General features: G+C 48.0%; 1 protein-coding gene across 3 annotated transcripts; it reads right to left on the bottom strand.

The window, feature by feature from the left end:
- Positions 1-7,901: 7,901 nt before the first annotated feature.
- On the bottom strand, positions 7,902-15,635 carry GJB1 (gap junction protein beta 1). Of its 3 annotated transcripts, none has more exons than XM_027053609.2 (2): positions 15,491-15,635; positions 7,902-9,415 (listed from the first exon to the last, which is right to left on the bottom strand). In XM_027053609.2, exon 2 carries the CDS (start codon positions 9,397-9,399, stop codon positions 8,548-8,550), a length of 852 nt encoding a protein of 283 aa, XP_026909410.1. In that variant the 5' UTR covers positions 9,400-9,415; positions 15,491-15,635; the 3' UTR covers positions 7,902-8,547. The 3 variants fall into 3 exon arrangements, with proteins under 3 accessions (XP_026909410.1, XP_053058434.1, XP_026909412.1); XM_053202459.1 differs by lacking the exon at positions 15,491-15,635 and adding an exon at positions 13,181-15,411; XM_027053611.2 differs by lacking the exon at positions 15,491-15,635 and adding an exon at positions 9,810-9,930.
- Between the last annotated feature and the right edge of the window lie 6,079 nt (positions 15,636-21,714).

Here is a 21,714-nt window from a genome sequence, read left to right as displayed (position 1 = left end):
GAGACACATCCTTTTCATTAAGTGACATTAAGAATTAAGACACTCCCAGGGCGCCTGGCTGGCTCAGTTGGTTAAACATTTGGCTCTTGATTTCAGCTCAGGTCTTGATCTCAGGGTCCTGAGTTCAGGCCCCACATTGGGTTCCACGTTGGGCGTGGAACCTACTTAAATAAATAAATAAATATAAATATAAATATAAATATATATATATGTACATACACGTACAGTCCCCTCACAGCCATTCTCCCACATATTTGTAAATATGATCATACATACTGACATATATGTAAATATGGTCATATGTACTATGACATATGTATGCAAACATACAGACTTGCTTACTTACAAATACTCACATGGCAATTGCCAGTCAAGAAAGCATGTTATTGTTTTCTCTGGGTATATACCCCAGTAGTGGAATTACTGTATCATAGGGTAGTTCTATTTTTTTCTTTTTTTTAACACATTTTTTAAATGTTTGTTTATTTTTGACAGAGAGAGACAGACAGAGCATGAGTCGGGGAGGGGCAGAGAGAGAGGGAGACACAGAATCTGAAGCAGGCTCCAGGCTCTGAGCTGTCCGCACAGAGCTCCACACGGGGCTCAAACTCACAGACAGCAAGATCGTGACCTGAGCTGAAGTCGAACGCTCAACAGACTGAGCCACCCAGGCACCCCAGGGTAGTTCTATTTTTACTTTCTAAGGAACCGCCGTAGTGTTTTCCACAGTGGCTGCACCAATTTGTATCCCCACCAACAGTGCACGAGGGTTCCTTTTTCTCTATATCCTCACCCAAGACACATTATTTCTTGTGTTTTTTATTTTAGCCATTCTGACAGATGTAAGGTGATATCTCATTGTGGTTTTGATTTGTATTTCCCTGATGATGAGCAATGTTGAGCATATTTTCATGTGTCTGTTGACCATCTGGACATCTTCTTTGGAAAAATGTCTATTCAGGTCCTTTGCCTATTTTTACTCAGAACGTTTGGGGGTTTCCTGGTGTTGAGTTCTATAAGTTCTTTATATATTTTGGATATTAACCCCTTATTGGATATATCATTTCCAAAAATATATGCACTCCTATGTTCATTGCAGCATTATTTGTAATAGTCAAGACATGGAATCAGCCCAAATGTTCACCCACAGATGAATGGATAAAGAAGATGTGTTTAACACACACACTGGAATATTACTCAGCCACAAAAAAGAATGGGATCTTGCCAGTTGCAATAGCATGGACAGACCTAGAAGGTATAATGCTAAGCGAAATAAGTCAGTCAGAGAAAGACGAATACCATGTGATTTCACTCATATGTGGAATTTAAGGAACAAAATGGATGAAAAAATAAAAAAAAGAGACAGAAAAACAGACTCTTAAATACAGAGCACAAACTGGTGGGTACCAGAAGGGAGGTAGAGGGGGAGAAATAGATAAAGGGGATTAACAATACATTTATCTTTATGAGAATTGAAAAATGTGTATAGAATTATTGAATCACTATATTGTATACCTGAAACTAATATAACACAATGTTAATTATGCTTCAAAAAATACACACACACACACACACACACACACACACACACACATACAACCCCAGGGGAAAAAAATAGTTTAATGTAAAAGTCAAAAAAAGAAAGAAAGAAAGAAGCAAGCAAGCAAGCAAGCAAGCATGTTACTTTGGTGAAACAGAATTTAGCTCAATATCTGAGAGAGTCAGTGAATACAGTTGACCCTTGAACAACACCGGTTTGAACTGCATACACAGGTCCACTTCTATGTGGATTTTTTCCCCAATAAACACAGCACATACTGTAATGTATTTTCTCTTCCTTATGTTTTTCTTAATAATATTCTCTTTTCTGGGGCACCTGGGTGGCTCAGTCGGTTGGACAGCCGACTTCAGCGCAAGTCATGATCTCACAGCTTGTGAGTTTGAGCCCCGCATCGGGCTCTGTGCTGACAGCTCAGAGCCTGAAGCCTGCTTCAGATTCTGTATCTCTCTCTCTGTCTTGTCCTTCCCTGCTCACACTCTCTCTCTCTCTCTCTTAAAAATACATAACATTAAAATAATAACATTCTCTTTTTTTTAGCTGACTTTATTAAAAGAATACAGTACATGATACATATCACATCTAAAATATGTGTTATTCAATTATGTTATTGGTGAGGCCTCCAGTTAACAGTAGGCTCTTGGTAGTGAACTTTTTGGGAAGTCAAAAGTTATACATGGATTTTCGACAGTGCAGGGGGTCAGTGCCCCCACTCCCACATTGTTCGAGGGTCAATAGTAGTTGAAGGATGGCACAGGTAGTGAGAGAAAATAATGATAGCACATACTTGTATAGGGCTTACTACCGACTAGGCACTGTTCTAAGTGCTTTATGTATAATCATTACATCTAATCCCCACTACGACCCTGAGATACAGGTGCAATCATTATCACTGTTTTACTGATGAGGAAACTGAGATCCAGAGAAGCCAAGCAACTTGGCTAAAGTCACACAGCTAAGGAAGTGGAGCACACTCTTAATCACTATGCTATACTGACTTTCCAGAGGGGTTTCAGTTGAAATGGCAAACCATCCTGGCATGCCTGGCTGACTCAGTCAGAGGAACATGTGACTCTTCATCTTGGGGTCATGAGTTCAAGCCCCGCATTGGGTGTAGAGATTACTTAAATAAATAAACTTAAAAAGAAAGAAATGGAGAACCATCCTGTGTAAATTACCCCTTTCTCCGTGAGGTCCACTATCAGACCACTCTGCTCTTTTTTTTTTTTTTTAATTACACTCTTTTTAAAAAAGTTTATTTATTTTGAGAGAGAGAGAGAGACAGAGAGAGAGAGAGAGAGAGGGAGAGAGAATGAGTGGGGGAGGGTCAAAAAGAGAGGGAAAGAGAGAAAATCCCATGCAGGCTCTGTGCTGTCAGCACGGAGCCCAACTTGGGGCTCGATTTCACGAACTTTGAGATCATGACCTGAGTCAAAATCAAGAGTTGGATGCTTAAATGACCGAGCCACTCAGGCACCCTCAGGTCACTCTGCTCTTTCTTCCATAGTTCATCATCACCCTTAAGGCATCTATTTGTGCCAAGATCTGCCCTGACGTGGATCTCCTCAAGATCTTCACAGTCTGTCTATGGCAGCAGTGAATTGCCTGTAAGTCTAGTAGGGGCTAACTTTAAGACTCCTACACGTGATAGTTCAGAGCCTAGGGTCCTGCACACTTTTAGCTATGGCATATGAGACCCCTCACAGACTGGCCCAAACCTACTTTGCCAGTTCCACTTCCTACTATGACCAACAACCCCATCCCATGCATTCTCTGCTCTAGTCACACTGAACACACCCTACTCTTTCAAGACTCTGAACCTTTGCCCCCGCCTATATCCACTTCCCCACTGCCCTTAATTCAACAGGCTAAGCACCTACTATGTGTTAAGGCTAGGCATGCAATTTCCACACAATTTGATAAGCACTACAATGTACTGCAGTTCAGAATGAGGGGAGGACTCATTCTCTCAGAGGGACTTGGCAGGGGACGGGGAGGGGAGAAGAGAGGTGAATCGTTCACACAGGAAATGACATTTGAACTGAGTCTTGATGATTAGGAGTCTGCCAGTCAAGGAAGGGGAAGGAAATCTAAGTCCTATGATATTCTGCATCCAAAGTGTCTCTCACGTGTGTCTCCTCTTATTCCTTCTGCCACCGTCCTGGTCCTACAGGCACCATGTGGGCTGTTGCAATAGCCCCGCAACTGGCCATTCTGCCTCTCACCCTTCCCATCCCCAGTCCGCTCTCCATGTGGCTGCCAGAGCCAGCTCCCAAACCACAAATCTGAAGGTGGCATTCCTCTACTCAAAGCCCTTAGTGGGGGGTGCCTGGGTGGCTCAGTCGGTGAAGTGTTCAACTTCAGCTCAGGTCACCATCTCGCGGTTTGTGCGTTCAAGCCCCTTGTCAGGTTCTGTGCTGACAGTGGGGACCCCTGCTTGGGACACACACTCTCTCTCTCTCTGTCCCTCCTATCTCTCTCTCTCTCTCTCTCTCTCAAAAAAAATATTTTTTTTAAAAAACAAGAAAGTGTTAAAAAAAAAAAAACCTTTAGTGGTTTCCATCACTGGTGGGACAGTCTTAACCTCTTATAGTGACACACAAGGTCCATCATAAGCTGGTCATACTGTCTCTTTCCCATCTCCCCTTTAGCCAATCCTCACTTCTCCAACTCTCCACAGTAGACTATTTGTCTGACTCGAGACAACATCACATCCATACCCTTTCAGTGTTGCTTTTTAAAAAATGTTTATTTGTTTTTGAGAGAGAGAGAGAGAGAGAGAGAGAGACAAAGAGAGACAGAGCGTGAGCAGGGGAGGGGCAGAGAGAGAGACACACACACACAGAATCCAAAGCAGGCTCCTCTGAGCTGTCAGCACAGAGCGCGATGTGGGGCTTGAACCCACGAACTGTAAGATAATGACCTGAGTCTAAGTCAGATGCTTAACCGACTGAGCCACCCAGCCACCCCCCCTTTCAGTGTTTTTTGCCCACCTTTCCCCCCCTCCCTAGAATAATACAATCCTTTCCCCACCTGATGGGTTCAGCCTTGCCTAATGCAGGAATCCAATGGAGCCCAGCTTGGTGGACCTTTATGGCCCCTTCTGTACCATAGGTCATGTCTGCGTTTGCATATTGTAGAACCAGTAAATGGAACAAGCGTTCTCCTCTAGCTACCACTGTGTGCACCCAGGCTATCTGATTGGGTATCTGAATCAGTTCGTGGTTGCCATGCCAATTCTCTGTGGATACTGCAGCCTGCTTTGAAATCCCAACCCAGCTGGCTGGGGCCTTGACTATTCTCCTAGTGCAGCCGGCCACTCCCCTCATGCAAGAGCTGACTCTTGTCCTTGCCCCCAACTCCTAGGACCTCCACACACGGATGCCTCTAAAAGACCATAAATGTCCCTAAAAGCACCAGTACCGTGAGAAAGAGTGGGTAAGAAGCTCCTGTAACTTGGCTTTTTCTGTTCCCAGATTAGATCCCTTAGACTTTGCAACATGTCTTGGACTTTGCTGTTTGGACTGCTGTCCACTCTGTGGGGGAGCCAACCCTGTTATCGCCCAAGTTCTTCCCACTAGCCCTGGTCCAGCTGAAGCACCCTCACTCCCTCCTGGCTCACTGCAAGTTCTAGCATGCCTTCAGGCTGCGGTCTCTGTGCTTCTGACATATTACCTTCCCTCCCTTTACAGTTTATAACCAGCTTCTGAACACATCTTATTTGATTCTCACCAAAGCTCTGTGAAAGAAGAGATAGAGAAGTTATTATCAACCCTATATCGCAGATGAGGAAACAGAGACTCAGAGAGGGTAGGCCTAATGTGTCCAAGGGGATAGAGCTAATAAATGGCAAACCAGGTCTCTCTCTCTTTTAAATTTTTTTTGTTATTTATTTTTGAGAGAGAGACAGAGACAGAGACAGAGCGTGACTGGGAGGGCAGAGAGAGAGGGAGACACAGAATCCAAAGTAGGCTCCAGGCTCTGAGCTGTCAGCACAGATCCCGATGTGGGGCTCAAACCCAGGAACCATGAGATCGTGACCTGAGCTGAAGTCGGATGCTTAACGAACTGAGCCACCCAGGTGCCCCCAAATCAGGTCTCTTCATTGCAAAGCCCTCTTCACTACTGCGGTCACTTAGTACTTTGTGTGGCAGGTACTACGCCCACTTGCCTCCTGTTTCTCCCTTACAGACACTCTGGGGACAAGCCTCAAATAAAAAGTCAATCCTGGGTTAGCCCTACCTACCCTCTCCCCTCCCTGAAACACTGTGTATTCCAGCTTCCCTCAGGGTCCTTTGGCCCTGCTCCCATCTGGTTCACAGGACACAAGGCTAAGTGTCCTCCCTTGGGCTATAGAGCCTGCTCATAGCTTTGTTGTCCCACCACTGCCCCCTGGAGAGGAAAGCCTCCATCTGGAGTTGAAGCCTCTTTCCAAGGGAGATTTGTAGAACCTTCTGAAGAGAAACTAGATATCTGAGGTGATGATGGATGTTTCTTCATGTGTGTAGGGCAGGAGGTTCCTTTGTGGAACCAGGAGGAAATTTTTAAAAAGGATATCTTTTTCTTTTTTTAAAGCTTATTTATTTTTGAGAGAGAGAGAGAGCAGGAGAAAGGGGCAGAGAGAGAGGAAGAGAGAGAATCCCAGGCAGGCTCTGTACCATCAGCACGGAGCCCAGTGTGGGGCTTGAACCCGTGAACCTCAAGAGTCGGACACTTAACCAACTGAGCCACCCAGGTGCCCCATGGAAATCTTTTTCTTGATGGCCTTTCGGATGGAGAAGAAATGCTCTGTGTTTGTTGTGCTCTGTTCTGGGGGCAGGGGCGGGGAACAGGGGGTGGATTTTGATAAGAAAAGGAATCTCTCCCACCTTGGGGGACCTGGGGGTGGGGGCTTGTCTTCTCACAGGATATGATGTCAGTTTCTAAAAAGAAAGGAAATTTCTTGTTTCTAGAGAACAATTCTGATACGATTATGCCTGATTTCCTCTTCCTTCCTTTTTTTAAATTTTCTTAAAAATTTTAAATGTTTATTTTGAGACAGAGTGAAGGCAAAGAGAGAGAGGGAGACACAGAATCCGAAGCAGGCTCCAGCCTCTGAGCTGTCAGCACACGGGGCTCAAACTCACAGACTGGGAAATCATGACCTGAGCCGAAGTCGATGCTTAACTGATCGAGCCACTCAGGTGCCCCTTCTTCCTTTCTGATGTACTTCTCACACAGAGTCAATGTACTCTGACAGGGAGGGGCAGATCTTTTTTTTTTTTTTTTTCTGTCAAGAGGTAGGGGAGCTGAGGTGAGAAACTTGCTGAGGGGGCAACTTTTACTCTGAAGAATCAGTGGTGAGGACAGTGACTCTGACATGGGGAAAATCCTGTGAGCCCGGGGAAGCCTTTTAGGGATCCCAGAAGTCCAGAGTGCTACAGGGAGCTTAGAGATGTGCTAGGCCAGCCCTTTGTTTGCTCACAAGGAAACTGAGGCTTGGGGAAAGGAATGGGTTACTCCTAAGTGACAGAACTAGAATTCGAAGCCAGCTGTGTCAAGTCCCAGGTTGGGGCTTTTCCCCTCACAGTTGACACAAGGCGGGGAGGCTACCTGCTGCTTGGGAGAGTGATGTGAGTGAGGAGACCTGGCTAGGAAATGTCTGACCTGTGTTGGAGACATCTCTGGGGTGGGAGGCATTGATTCCTGGTGTAGGGAAACAGAGGAAGAGGATAAAATTAGGGGCTATGTCTAAAGGAGAGGGGTCAAAGTCACTGTGCAATCTAACGGGTGGCTTGTGAGGCATCAGTTTGCAGTGAGTGCTGAGGTTCATGGGAGGACTGGGGTGGGGGGGTGAATATTTCTCCTAGGAGTTGGGGGGAGGGGGATGTGTGCTCCCCTCTCCGACTTGCAAAATTTCTCTATCATTTCCTGTCTCTCTAGATGGAGTTGTCATTTTAATGTTTTTCTGATCAGAGGAAGGGGCCCAAGGAAACTTCTTGAGGTAATGTAAATGTTTTATAATATATTGTGGTCACGTTTACAAAACTGCACGCAACTCTGAAACTGCCATAAACTATACTTAGAATGGACAAGAAAAAATAAAATTAAAATTAAAGGAAGGGCATAAGGGAATTTGATCCCAATGAAGCTGCTATAAAAAAAATGGTCCCCCCCAAAAGCCAAAACAACAACAACAACAACAACAACAACAGGAACAACAAGGCAAGAATGGCTTGGGGTCTTGCTATTTCTGTTGCCTGTTGCTTTCTAGATCAGCAAAAAAACAAGGCCAGCTCATCTGAGGGTGGGGGGAGGTCAGAGGTTGCAGGAGAAAGAACTTGACAAACACGCAAGCCACCTCTTCATTTACTGTAAAATCCTGTTTAATGTGTAACATTTCAGGCAGAGAGAGGCCTTGAGAACCAGAGGCAAAGGTGGCCCTGACGAACCCCCACTCCAACTTATCTGCCTGCGTCTCCCTCCCCTAATTCCTCCACCCCAGATGTGTCCTGCTTTTCCTTGTGGCCGGCAAGTGCTGTTCCTCCTTCCCTCGCGGGCACTACCCTCCCTTCTCCACCCACATGTCCACGGCACCCTCCTTCCATTCCACTTTGCCCACGTCCCTCCCCACTGATGTGACTCCAGAAATAGGGTATCTGACAACACGGGGTTAAGATTAGTTTCACAATAGGAGATGCTGTCAGAGCATCCTATCTCTTGTCCCCAGCGGCCCCAGGGAGAGGGAGAGGGAAGGCAAAAAGGGGGACGGACAAGAAGAGCTGCCCACACCCCCACAACCTTGAGCACTGGCCGTGGGTGGTCTCCAGCTCCCAGCCTGTTCGGCCCCTCAGACGGAAGGCCCTGGGAGGAAGGGAGATGGCAGGGCAGGAAGATGTTGATGGAGCAGTCCCTAGCAGGCAGAGGCCTGCACGCCGGCAGGGGAGAAGAAGGGGTAGGCCCAGGGCAGGGTTGGGGGGGCGGGATGGGCGGTTGCCTGGTGCGTGGCATCAGCAGGCCGAGCAGCGGTCGCTCTTCTCAGCCAGCCCAGCCCCGGTGCCTGGGCTGCGGCGCAGTATGTCTTTCAGGGAGCCGTCCTGCTCACTCAGCAGCTTGTTGATCTCGTTCTGCTTGTACTCAGGTGACAGGCGGTGGCCGAAGCCTGAGCCCTTGCGTGAGGGTGGATTGGAGCGGCGTTGGGCTCGGCGGGCGCAGGCCCGGATGATGAGGTACACCACCTCGGCCACGTTGAGGATGATGCAGATGCCAGAGGCGGCCAGCATAAAGACAGTGAAGACGGTTTTCTCAGTGGGGCGGGACACGAAGCAGTCCACAGTGTTGGGGCAGGGGTAGGCCTCACACTTGACAAGCCGCACCATGGCGTAGCCCGGGTAGAGCAGATAAAAGACATACATGAAGGCGGCCTCGAACATCAGCCGGAAGACCACGCTGATGACATAGGTCCACCACAGTGTCCCTGAGATGTGGACCTTGTGCCTCTTCACCTCCTCCAGGTGGAGGGGGTCCCCGTGACCCTCGAGTCGCAGCATTTTCTTTTCTATGTGCTGCTGGTGAGCCACGTGCATGGCTACGAGAAGAGCTGGGGTGGAGACCAGGATCAGCTGCAGAGACCACAGCCGCACGTGGGAGATGGGGAAAAAGTGGTCGTAGCAGACGCTGTTGCAGCCGGGCTGAAGGGTGTTGCAGATGAAGGAGGACTTCTCATCACCCCACACACTCTCTGCAGCCACCACCAGCACCATGATCCTGAAGATGAAGATGACCGAGAGCCATACCCGACCAATGGCAGTCGAATGCCGGTTCACGCCACTGAGCAAGGTGTACAAACCTGTCCAGTTCATCCTGCCTCATTCACACCTGCAAAACAGGAGCCACAGAGCAAGCTGGCAGAAAGCTGGGGCAGAAAAGCTGGGCACCATCACACTGCCTGACACACCCCCCCCCACCCCGTCACCCCTTCCAAGAGCCAGTGACAGGAAGGGAACAAGGATGGTCATCGCTTTCCTCATCACCCCATGTCCCTTGCCAGCCTCTACTCCCCCCCCTCCTCCTCCCCTTCCTCCTCCTCCTCCTCATTTGACTTAACCTCCCTGAGCCCCATCTCCCTTCTTCGCTTTCATCCAACATTCTTTCTTCTCCAGCCCCTTTCTTCGCCAGGCCCATCTTGTTCTGTCATCAGCCATCCTCTTTAGCTCCCCACCCCCCAGCTCCTCAGCTCTGGACCTGGGGCAAACCCAACAAAGCCCGTTACCTTGGGGAGCGCCTATCCCTGAGGCCACCCAGACAGGTCCCCTATGGTCTCATGTCTGTGCAGGGGGAGTGGTCCCTGGGTCCGCGCCTGCGTCCCAATTCATCGCCGCCCGGTGCTGGGGAGTCATATGCTGCTTTATACCCAGTGTCTGCACAATGGGACCTTTGTGGGGCTCTGAACAACGCCCTTTAGAATTCAGATCAAACGCCCTGACTTCCGCCCACCCTACACACAGAGCACTTGTGTCCCAGCGCCGGACACCCAGCCTGCACCCACCTGTTCTGTGCCCGCCCGGTCCATCGCCGCACCCGCCCCACAGCCCCACCAGAAGAATGGTTACGGCGGGGGGTGGGAAGAGATGGAACAAAGACAGGTGCATGTAAGAGGGGACCCAAGGGGACCAGGAGGCTCTAGGCTGAGGCCCTCCCCTGTGACTCTACTAGAAACTGAGGGTCAGCAGGATTTGTCCTAGGTTGAGATTCCCTCCAGGGTATGGGTGAGCTCTCTTAGCTCTTGAGGGGGAAAGGGAGCTCATATTTCTCAAGCCAGGGACTGTGTTAAGCTTTCTCCGCCCCCCCCCCCCATACATGCTCTCTTTGGACCCACTGGGCAAACCTCTAAGGACTTTCCCCCAGTCTTTCCAGATGAGGAAGCTGAAGCTCAGATGAGTTAAGTAACTTACTCAAGGTCACACAGCTAAGAAGTGTTAGAATAGAATGAAACACAACAGTATCTGAAGAGGAAGTTTAGGCTCTTTCCACGATATACTCTTTATGCTTTTATAGATGGTGTTGGCAAAAGCAAAAGCCAGCCATTAAGAATGACAACAGGGGCACCGGGTGACTCAGTTGACTTCAGCTCAGGTCATGATCTTATGGTTCATGAGTTTGAGCCCTGCATTGGGTTCTGCATTGACAGTGTGGAGCCTGCTTGGGATTCTCTCTCCCCACTTGCTCACTCTCTCCCTTTCTCTCTCTCTCTCTCTCAAAATAAACTTTTCTTTCTTTCTTTCTTTCTTTCTTTCTTTCTTTCTCTCTTTCTTTCTTTCTTTCTTTCAAGAACGACAACAGGGGTGCCTGGGTGGCTCAGTCTGTTAAGCATCTGACTTCAGCTCAGGTCATGATCTTATGGTTTGTGAGTTTGAGCCCCACATCCACTTCAGGCTCTATGCTATGCTGACAGCTTGGAGCCTGGAGCCTGCTTCAGATTCTGTGTGTGTGTCTCTCTCTCTGCCCTTCCCCTGCTTGTGTTGTGTCTCTCTCTCAAAAATAAATAACCATTAAAAAAAATTTTTTTTTAAAGAACGACAACAAAAGCAAGGACTAATGCGACCCATAAGATCACGAGAAAAATGGAAGCTGTTGACCTGTGAGTACTTTCCAAGTCCAGTGTCATGGAGCAAACCCTGACCATCCCTCCTGGAGCTTCCGGGAAAGGAGCCCCTGGTGGACAGGTTGGCACATGGTGAGCACAAACCAGAGGGAGAAAGCAAAAGTTAACCAAGCAAACAGAAGGTTAGAAGATGGAATAGGTAGGAGTCATACACCTTTGGGTTTGAATCCTGATTCTTCGCCTAATACCACTGTGGGCTACTTACTGAATTTCTCTGAGCCTGCTTGCTCATCTATAAATAGGGTTAATACCCAGGGTTATTGTGAGGATCAATGAAGCAACCTTCAAAAGGTTCTCAGCTCAGCTCCAGTTTTTCATAGCTGATAATCAAGGGAAGTAAGCATCTTATCAGAAAGAGAAAGCAATGTTGTTTTGAGAGAGTGGGTGGTCTGCCAGACCCATTATCCCCTTTTTCTTCCCAAGGCTGATGTTGACCTGTAGTATCTGTCCTGAGATAGAACACACTGTTCCGTGGCTGTCCTACCCCAACATCAAGTGTACATTGTAAACTCCTGGTTTCCTGAGCTTGCCAGTTGCTCTAGGGAACAAATTCCCCTCTAGGCTTTAGGCAGGCAAAGAAGGCCTCCCTGTACCTCCTACCAGCACTTCTGCCATTAAGTTGAAAGTAGATCATACTGGGAGCAGGGAACTGGATGTGAGGAGAGAGCACACAGGCCTGGACCTGTAGGAGATGCAGGGGGTTTCCTGCCCCCGAATGCAAGGGCAGTGGTTGTGCCAGAAGGCCTGCATCCAGGTCTAGGTGCTCTTCTCTGTTGTAGGAAGGAGGAGGGAAGATATTAGCCACAGAAAAGTTGGGGAAGGTGGTGAAAGAAACTAGGGGATGGAGGGATGGTCCATGGGACAGAGATTACTTCTCTGAACAAGGTTGTCTTTTTTTTCATTTAACTTTAAAAAAATGCCTTAGTAAAGAAATGCTTCATCTGGTGAGACACAGTAGGTTCACAAACAGGTGGTCATTCTTGAAAAAAAATTTTTTTAACATTTATTTATTTTTGAGAGACAGAGCACAAGTGGGGGAGGGGCAGAGAGAGGGAGGGAGGGAGACACAGAACCTGAAACAGGCCCCAACACGGGCTCGAACTCACAAACCGTGAGATCGTGACCTGAGCCGAACTCAGATGCTTAACCGACAGAGTCATCCAGGCACCCCAACAGGTGGTCATTCTTAAGAATAACCATTTACTGGGGCGCCTGGGTGGCTTAGTCAGTTGAGCTTGATTTTGGCTCAGGTCATGATCCCAGGGTCAGGGGATTGAGCCCTGTGTCAGGCTCCGCACTGGGTGTGCTTCAGATTCTCTCTCTTTCTTCCTCTGCCCCTTTCCCCTGCTCATGCTCTCTCTCTCTCTCTCTCTCTCTCTCTCTAAAAAAAAAAAAAAAAAGAATAACCATTTACTGAGCACCTGTTACACCAGGCCTTGCATGTGAACTACCTTATATAAACCTCACTACAACTCTGTGAGGTAGGTATTCTTTTTAATCTTCATGTCACACATGAGGAAACTGAGGTAAAGAAAGGTGAAGGGATTTGTCCAAGGGTCACATGGGTCCACGCAGTTATTATGTGACAGAACTGGGATTTTGAGCCAGGCCAAGCTGACTCCAGAGCCCAAACTTTTCCCATAAGTTCTACTACCTTGGCTAGAATTATAATTTTTCTTTCTTTTTATTATTATTATTATTATTTTTTTTTTTAATTTTAAGTAAGCTCCACGCCCAACATGGGGCTGGAACTCATGACCCTGAGATCTAGAGTCATGTGCCCTACTGTTTGAGCCAGCTGGGCACCCCTATAATTTTTCTTTCTGTGAGTGTTTTTAGAACCAGGGGGATTAAAAATGGGTCTGGCTTTTATTCTCCTGTAGCTCCTTCCCTTTCCTATCAGCTGGGAACTCTTTTCCTCTCCTGCCTTCCCAGGGCTTTCCACTGCCTCCTGATCTGTTCTGTTTTCCCTTCCTTACCTTTCTTGAGCTGCCTCCTCCAACTCCAAAGCAAATGCCAGCTGTTCTCTCCTCTCTGCTCCTCAGTCAGCCTGGCCTTTCCTGGGTTTCTAGGTTCTTGTAGCTCTCCACCTCTCCTCTTCTTGCACTCTCTGGGGCATAGCCAGGAGCTCCATTTGGGGGCCCCTAAGCACCCTTGTGTGGGCACTGGGATCTCAATTTTGCTCTCCCTTTTGGATGCAGCGCTTATCCCTTATCTCAAGGGTTTCATTTTAAAACATCCAGGGGAGTGACCTGATTTTGAAATCCAAACCGTTTTTGTGACTTTGGGTTAAAGTCCAGGCATTGATAAGCTCTGTGTGGCTCCAGGAGTGTTTTGCTCTCATGTTTAACTGGACAAGACTTCTCCGGCTATGTCAGGCCCTGGCCTTGTCCTCGGATTCAGATTTGCCCAGGCATTCGAGCACAGTTCAAAATCAGGAGATCACACTCGGTCCCTACAACAGTCCTGTAATATTATCCCCATTTTTCAGACAAGGAAGTTGAGGTTCAGAGAGGTTAAACAACTTGCCTCAAAGGCAGCTCTGCTCAATGGTAGAGTCAAGTTTCAAATTTATTTTCTCCTGACCTCAAAGCCTTTGTACATCGCACCGCCTTTGATGGCCAGCATTCTGACTGAGACCAGGCCCACAACTCAAAACTTCCACTCCTTCCCACATGTGTTTGCATGTGTGGGCATGCGCGCACACACGCACATGCAAGTGTGCACAGCACACACGTTCATCGAGTGTGTCTCTCTCTCTTTCTGCCCCCACCTCTTCCCTGTCCCTCTTTCCAACTACAGGAAATCCTGGTGTTGTTGTTTTTTTTTTTTTTTTGTTCTGGAGGAGGGCCCCGGCTGGACTGGAGGAGGTTATATTCAGCCCCAGACTCCACACTTCCTCCCCCAGTTCACAAGCAGTCTGTGGCTGGGAAAGGACAAGGGGCTTTCTTTGGGAATTCTTTCTGAATCTCAGGCTGCCTTCATCAGTTTGGTGTGGTTCAGGCCAGACCTCTGTAGCCTTCTCCCTCTTCTGTTTCTCTCCCCTGCCTCCACCCTGTGGCCCCACAGCACCCATCACTTCCCTTGTCTTCTCCACCCTGCCATATGTATTGTGTGGCCACACTTGGGTCAAGGCCACTCCAGCTCATTCCAGTTTTCTCCTTCTCTCTCTGCCATTGTCTTTTCATAGAACTGTTAATGTCAGCTCCCTTACTCACTGTGTGGACTACACCCTCTTACTCCTCAGTCAACTATCTGACTTCCTGTTGCTCTCCACTTGGGCTTATTATAACAGCCACCATTTATGGAATGCCTATGGTGCTCTAGAAGCACCATATGTATGTTCATTAACTCTCATCCTCATAACAAGCCTGTGAGCTGTGGCTTGCTGTCTGCAGTTCACAGATGGACCAAAGGAGGCTCAAAGAAACTAAGTAAATTATCACACAGCTGGTAAGCAAGTGCTGGAGCTCAACCTGGGACTCATGGTGACCCCTCACCAAAGTGTGGGTCCCTTCCCCATTGCTCTGTGGCGTCCTCATCCATAAGTCTCTCCACTCACGCCCCTCTTGTCTGTATTCTCCTCTCCTCTCCTCCTTTTCTAAGTCTGTGCATACTGCCATGCCATTCCCAACAGCTGGAACAACTTTCAAACAGCTGGGAAGCCACCCCTCCTTTAGATCTCCAAATCATCAGTTACTCAAGCTCAGCTTGAGTCTGCCTACCCCCTCAAGAAAATGGAATACCATGCCCCTGTATCCCAGCCCTGCTGGCTGTACCTCTGCACCTGCTAAGTGCACTGTATTCACCCAAGCGCAACCCCAGGTTGGTTGCACGCCTGGTGTACCTTCTAATCAGGGAAGGAAAATAGCACCTGGCAGTGCCCAATGGTCCCACCGAACCCTAACCCTCTGTGGCACGAAACATCTTCAAGAGACGAACTTGGCCACCTCGCACCGAGGGGACCCCTCAAGTCTTCCTGGGAATTCAGCCCTCCCTGTGAGGATGAATGGAATCCATGGCTGGGAATAAAGGGGGACAGGGGAAGCAGCTCTGAGCTTGGAAAGAGGATAAGAGTTGAAACTTAGAGACAGAGGCTAAGCAAGCCTGGAACCTGGCAGGAAGGGCCTCACTGCCCAGAGGGAAGCACAGAAGGGGTCTAAGTGGCTTAGTGCTGAGGCCAAGAGAAGGCAAAGCCCGAACCTCTCCCCAGCCCCCATTTCTGCCCTCCTGTGCCACACCAGCTCCCCCTCCCCGGCCCCACCTCCCCCAGTCCCCAGCTTCCTCACCTGGCTGCTGCTGTCCTTTCCTAGGGAATGTCTGCAGGCGTGTCTGCACTGTGCTACTAGATACTGTCAGCCCAGTCCAGGGGAGGGACAAAGAGCCCAGGGCCAGAGCCAAATTATGGCCCACAGCCCAAGAGGAACCAGACAAACATTAACCAGCCCCGCCTCCTCACACACACAATCATTAAATAAGATTGATCCCCTGAGCTCCCAATGGGTTTGGCGAGACAGATCACATAGCCTGGAGTTACTGCCCTATCCCAAGGGGAAAGAGGCATCATTGTCACCCAGGTGTCCATGTTTAGTCTATCCAGGAGACTAAATGGGACCTAGGCTCATCAACAGCCCTCAGGCTTCCCCCATCCCCCAGCCATATGTAGACCAGTGTGTGGGTAAGTTGCAAGGAGGGCTCCTGCACTGGGTACCATCCATCTTCCATCCCTTACAGATCCCAGCTTCTGAAATGATATGACCATAGGGAGAAAAAAAGACATGGGCAGTGCTTACTGACACCTTGAGGTCAAGATGGGGGATGGTGGTGCTTCCTCCGTATGGCAGTACCATGGTGTTCTTTCACCTTTTGCTTATTGTCTGTGTCATGAGTGGCTGGGGGTGGACCAAAGGATTTCCAAACACATTCTAGAACCCAAACACCTCTTCAAAAATTGCCTTTTACCCTCAGGGCCAAGGCAATTGAACTGCAAAGTATATCATGTGCAGAACAGATCTTGGCAATCATTAAAGTAAACAGAGAGTGTCAACCATTAACTGAATGGTCAGTACAGTTTGAAAGACGATTTACCTGAAGACCCTGCTAATTCTGTGGCCTGAGAGGCTGTGCAGAAATGGGTAAGGTCAACAGAAACCGGCCCCCTGGCTTCTGCTCCTTAACATAGCCTGAGCTCACTGCCAGAAAGAGTGCCAGAACCTCAGCTTCCCTTGGGCAAACCCAGGCACATGGATACACCAACCAATAAATCTTTACTGGACACCTATTGTTCACTCAGCCTGAGAAAAGTAAGGAAGGGGTAGGTGGCAGAAAAGGGGAAAACATCCCAGCTGTTTTTTCAATGTGTTTTAAAATTTAGTTTTGAGAGAGAGAGAGAGAGGAGCAGAGAGAGAGGGGGACAGAGGATCAGAAGTGGGCTTCTCGCTGACAGCAGAAAGCCCCATGCAGGGCTCGAACTCACAGTGAGATCATGACCCGAGCCAAAGTCAGACGCTCAACCGACTGAACCACCCAGGTGCCCCATGTCCCAGCTGTTTTTAAGGAAGTTATCAACTTCCTGAGGAGACAAGACCAAGACTCAAGAAGTCACCGTGAAAACTATCCGTGTATGTTCAGTTATGTGGTTCTGACTTTCACTGCTGAGGAAGTTTGAAGAGGAAGAAGATGAGAGTTGACTGAAGGAATCAGGGAAGGCTTTCTAGAGGAGGTGAGGCTTGAGCACAAAAATAAAGGACGTGTGGGAGTTTGAAAGGGGAAGGGCAAGATTAGCATTGCAGGGAGGAGGAGGGGTGTGAGTAAAGGCACAGTGGAAGGAATGAGAAGGAATGAGTAGGGCACGTCTGGGGACAGAAAGGAGGCAAGGCTTCGTAGGGTGGCTGTGGAAGATAAGATCAGTCAGCTAAGGGGATCAGAGTAGGAAGGACAGTTAAAGTCAGGTAGGGAATTCCTTTAGTGAGTGTCTGGAAAACTTGGTATAAGGCAAAACTGAGCTACACACCATGGGGGTGAGGCTGACTGCCATTCTTCGGCACCTGGCAGCTCCTGCTGAATGAGTCTACAGTGGTGCTGAGTGGATGGAGAGGAGTAGCACTTCTTGAGTACATAATGCATGAAAGGCAGCGTTCAAAGTACTCTGCAAGTATTGCTTTGTTTGATCCTCAAAATAGCCCTGTGCACTAGGCATTACTAACATTCCCATGTTACAGGGGATTGAGGTACACTGACGTTAAGTAACATAACTGAGGTCATCCAGTTAGTAACAGAGCTGGTTTGAACTCAGGCCGTGTAGCTCCAGAACTTGTTCATCTCAACCACTAACTACCTCACACAGCTTGATGAGTTCTACAGGTCCCATTGAGAATCAGAGTGAGGACCAGTTCCTGATGCTAGAAGGTTCTCAGCTAACAGGAGAGATGAGTACCTATAACAATGCAGTATGTCCTAAATGTCATATGTAGATATGAGGTGCCCGAAGGCGTTCTGATGTAGGAGAAAACGATAGGTTGCATGGAAGAGGCAGAGTTGAACTTGGGTCATAAAGGAGATGGAGAGTCCAGGCATTCCTGGTGACAGCAAGCAGTGAGATGTGTTTAGGGAATGGTGGGCAGACCTGTTTGACCAGAAGAGAGAGAGCTCCTATGAAGGGAAACTACGGGCCAATATCAGTGTGTACTCACCATTCCTTGGAGTTCTGGCAGGGTTTCTCTGGGGCCAGTGTAGTTCAGCATGTAGTTCTAGGCTTCTGGAAATCTATTTGAATAGTTTACTTATTTTATTTTATTTATTTTATTTTTAAGTGTTTTTTAAAAATTTGTCTTTGAGAGACATAGAGAGAGTAGGGGAGGGGCAGAGAGAGAGGGAGACACAGAATCTGAAGTAGGCTCCAGGTTTCGAGCTGTCAGCACAGAGCCTAACGTGGGGCTCGAACCCACGAACCATGAGATCCTGACCTTGGCTGAAGTCAAACGTTCAACCGACTGAGCCACCCAGGTGCCTCTGAATAGTTTATAGCTGTACTAAAAAATTGTTGGGGCGCCTGGGTGGCTCAGTCGGTTGAGCGTCCAGCTTCAGCTCAGGTCATGATCTCATGGTCTATGAGTTCGAGCCCCGTGTCGGGCTCTGTGCTGGCAGCTCAGAGCCTGGAGTGCTTCAGAGTCTGTGTCTCCCTCTCTCTCTGCCCCTCCCCCACTCATGCTCTGTCTCTCTCTGTCTCAGAAATAAATAAACATTAAAAAAAATTGTTGCTAGAATTGACTTGTCCTCTTCCTATTTACTGCTACTTGAACACATCTTCTGGATAGGATCCTGCTGCTGCAGGAGAGCAAAAGAGAAAGGCAAGAAAGGCAAGGAGAGAGAAGGGACTGGCATGGGCAGCATGGGCGGGGGAAGAGGAGAGGAAAATGAGGAGAGGAGAGGAGGAAAAGTGTACTAGAGTGAGCAATGTAAATCTATTTGCTCCTGGAAAGCAGCTAAAATCAGCTTCTGCCTTGAATCCTAAACACACTTTCTTCTTACAATGGGTGTTTGGGGAGAATATTTTAAAATTTTACATCAGCCTATTTATTTCCGCAGAGTCACTCAGGGAGATCTTCTTTCGGTCTTGAAACACAAAAGAGGCCCTAAACATCAGCCTGCTGCCTCCGGCATGGCTCAGACAGCCCAAACAAGGGCTTTCCCCATTCTCGTTCCACCAAGGACCGGGACAGTAGATGGAGGAAACCGATCACACGATTGAAGAGCACATCTCACCAGCCACATCATCCAAGTTCAGGGCTTCGGACCTCCTCAGCAGAATCCGCAAGCTGGTGGGAGCTCTGATCATTACATCACGGAGAAGTGTGGTTGCCTCACCACAGCAATCGTGAGGCTTCCTCACATGGCATGCAGCACGCCTGCCTCGCATGTGGAGTCCATCATCTAGCCAATCCCTGGGCCTCATTACCAAACAAAATGGGGTATTTCATATGGCTTTGATCAATGAGACAGCATTGCTGTATGGCTCAGAAATCAAAGGGGACAACTTCCAATATAAATGTTGCTTAAGACACACAGGCAAAAAACTCTTCCTAAATGGGTCCATAGGATTAAGGAAATGGCTAACCCTGAACATTTGCAAAATATTTCACAAGTCCCCACCCCTACAGCTCAGGCTGTGGAGGGTTATGCAAACTGTTTCCAGTAAGGGCTGCTAGGGAAAGACGGAAGGGGTCCTGTACTCATAATTGGTATTGTTTTTCACAAATCCTTTTCAAAAAGACACATAATTATAGGAATGGGTCTGTGCCCCCAGGGATTCATATCCTAAAAGAGGTCAACTAGAGGGAGTTATCAATATTGTTTCAAGGGGACCTCTGAAGACCTATACCCAGATAGTGCACCAATTCACTTGACAGGAGTATCCCTTTTGATATAAGGACAGTTTGGAGGGGGGAACAAAAGCAAAGTTGTTTCAGACCCTCCCCCCATCAAAAAACTAATCATATGAAATACCCTGAAGCCAGCTTCACATAGGACAACACACTCATTCTACCAACAGTAAAGCCTAAAAGTGAGGTGGTGCTTGTTGGAGCTAATAGATTTCCTGGAAATAGAGACTTAAGCAACACCATATCCACTCCCTGCAATTTGGAATTCATTTTGCTTCTGTTTTTGTGTTTTATGAAGACCCTGATTCCTGGGGTTTGAAGAATGGTACTATGGTTCGCCGATATCTGATCAGTGCACCAACAGAGGGTGTGCTTGCCAAAGATCTCAGAAAGTTCCACATCCTTTCATTAGACTAGGCAGCCAAGTGAAGAAAGTGAAATGGAAAATTGGAACTTTTGGTTTCCTGTCTTTTTTTTTTTTCTTTACGAGAAAGAGAGAGAGAGCACACACAAACAGGGGAGAGGGGCAGAGGGAGAGGGAGAATCTTAAGCAGGCTCCATGCTCAGCACAGAGCCTAACATAGGGCTCTATCTCACATCGATGAGATCATGACCTAAGCCAAAATCAAGAGTCAGATGCTTAACTGACTGAGCCACCCAGGCCCCCCTTGGTCTCCCATCTTAATGTTGCTTGTTTCAGCCAATACATCTTCATGCCCATTTCCTGATCTTTCTGCTCTTGGGGATAGAGTGTGCAATGTAGGACCTAGAGAGTTCTGCAGGGGTAGCAAGTTCCCAGGTTAAATCCAGTCCTGGATTTTTACCCAAGGGGACTAGAGGTAGCGTGGTAGGGGTGAAGAATCAGAGAGAAGTCCAGGTCACAGCCAGAAAAATAGGGCCAAGTGTCAAGTTTGAAGGGTGAAGTGCAAAGGACACAGAAGAATTTAGCTCCTTCTGCTTATCCAAGTTTGGGGAGTCAACTTGATGGGCTGATAGCATGCCCATTAAGCTCTTAGTAGTTTAGTACTTTCCTTCTACTTTTCTTTTTCTTTATTTTTTAAGTTTATTTATTTTGAGAGAGAGAGAGAGCACGTGTGGGAGGGGCAGAGAGAGAGAGAGAGAGAGAGAGAGAGAGAGAATACCAAGCAGGCTCCACACTGTCAGTGCAGAGCCTGATGAGGGGCTCACACTCACGAACCATGAGATCATGACCTCTGCTGAAATCAAGAGCTGGACGTTGAACTGACCGAGCCACCCAGGCACCTCAACCCAGTTTTCTCTCTTTATATACACATACCCATCATTGAAATTATATTGTATATGCAAGAGATTTTGTTTTCTCATAGGAACCATTTTCAGGTCTTCCAAATAAGACTCTACTGGTCTATCACCCACCCCCTCAAACTAATGACCCAATAGGAACATGTAAATGGGCCCCAAATAGAAGCCCTGGTATTCACCCTTTCTGTTTACTCTTTGGACTCCTTGGCCCTTCCGTCCTTGGACCTCAGCCAAGTTTGCCAACAATAGCACCACGAATGCCTCATCTAGAATCCGCCCCCTGCCTCAGTAATCACAACCTCTATTCTTACTACTTCCCTGAACCACCCAGCACTACGAGGTCAATAGCTAGGGAAGTGCCAGGCTACTGACGACACCCTGAAGGCCCAGGCTTCTGCTGATAAGCACTGCTCATAGGAGATGCGGTGAGCTGGCCAGGTAGGTTTTGTTCCTACCCTACCTGCCCCCACCAACCCTGCTACAAATTAGAGGACTGATTTGTAGGCTCATTCAGATCTGTGAAACCATTAACTCCACTGCCTTCTGCCTGAAGCTGTCCCACCTCCCTGCCCAAGAACATCCACTCAGTCTGGGGCAGAGAGGGAGCCATAACGTGTGTTACAGGGATTCCTGGACAGCCCCACCAATGTGAATTACAGCACCTGGTCCAGGGAGACAACTGCAGGCCAGGGGGGCATAAATAAGAGCTTGAGTTCAACACTAACTCCCATCCGTGATGCTTTGTGCCTTCCATGGAGCCAACTCAGTCAATTCAGTGTGTGTGTGTGCGTGTGTGTGTCTCAAAGGGAAGACAGGATCTAGTCCTGTATACCTTCTTTTTTAAATTTTTA

The sequence above is a fragment of the Acinonyx jubatus genome, chromosome X, assembly GCF_027475565.1.
Source record: "Acinonyx jubatus isolate Ajub_Pintada_27869175 chromosome X, VMU_Ajub_asm_v1.0, whole genome shotgun sequence".
NCBI lineage: Eukaryota > Metazoa > Chordata > Mammalia > Carnivora > Felidae > Acinonyx > Acinonyx jubatus.
Note: the sequence above shows the minus strand (reverse complement) of the source record. Positions and strands in the feature narration are given on the sequence as shown.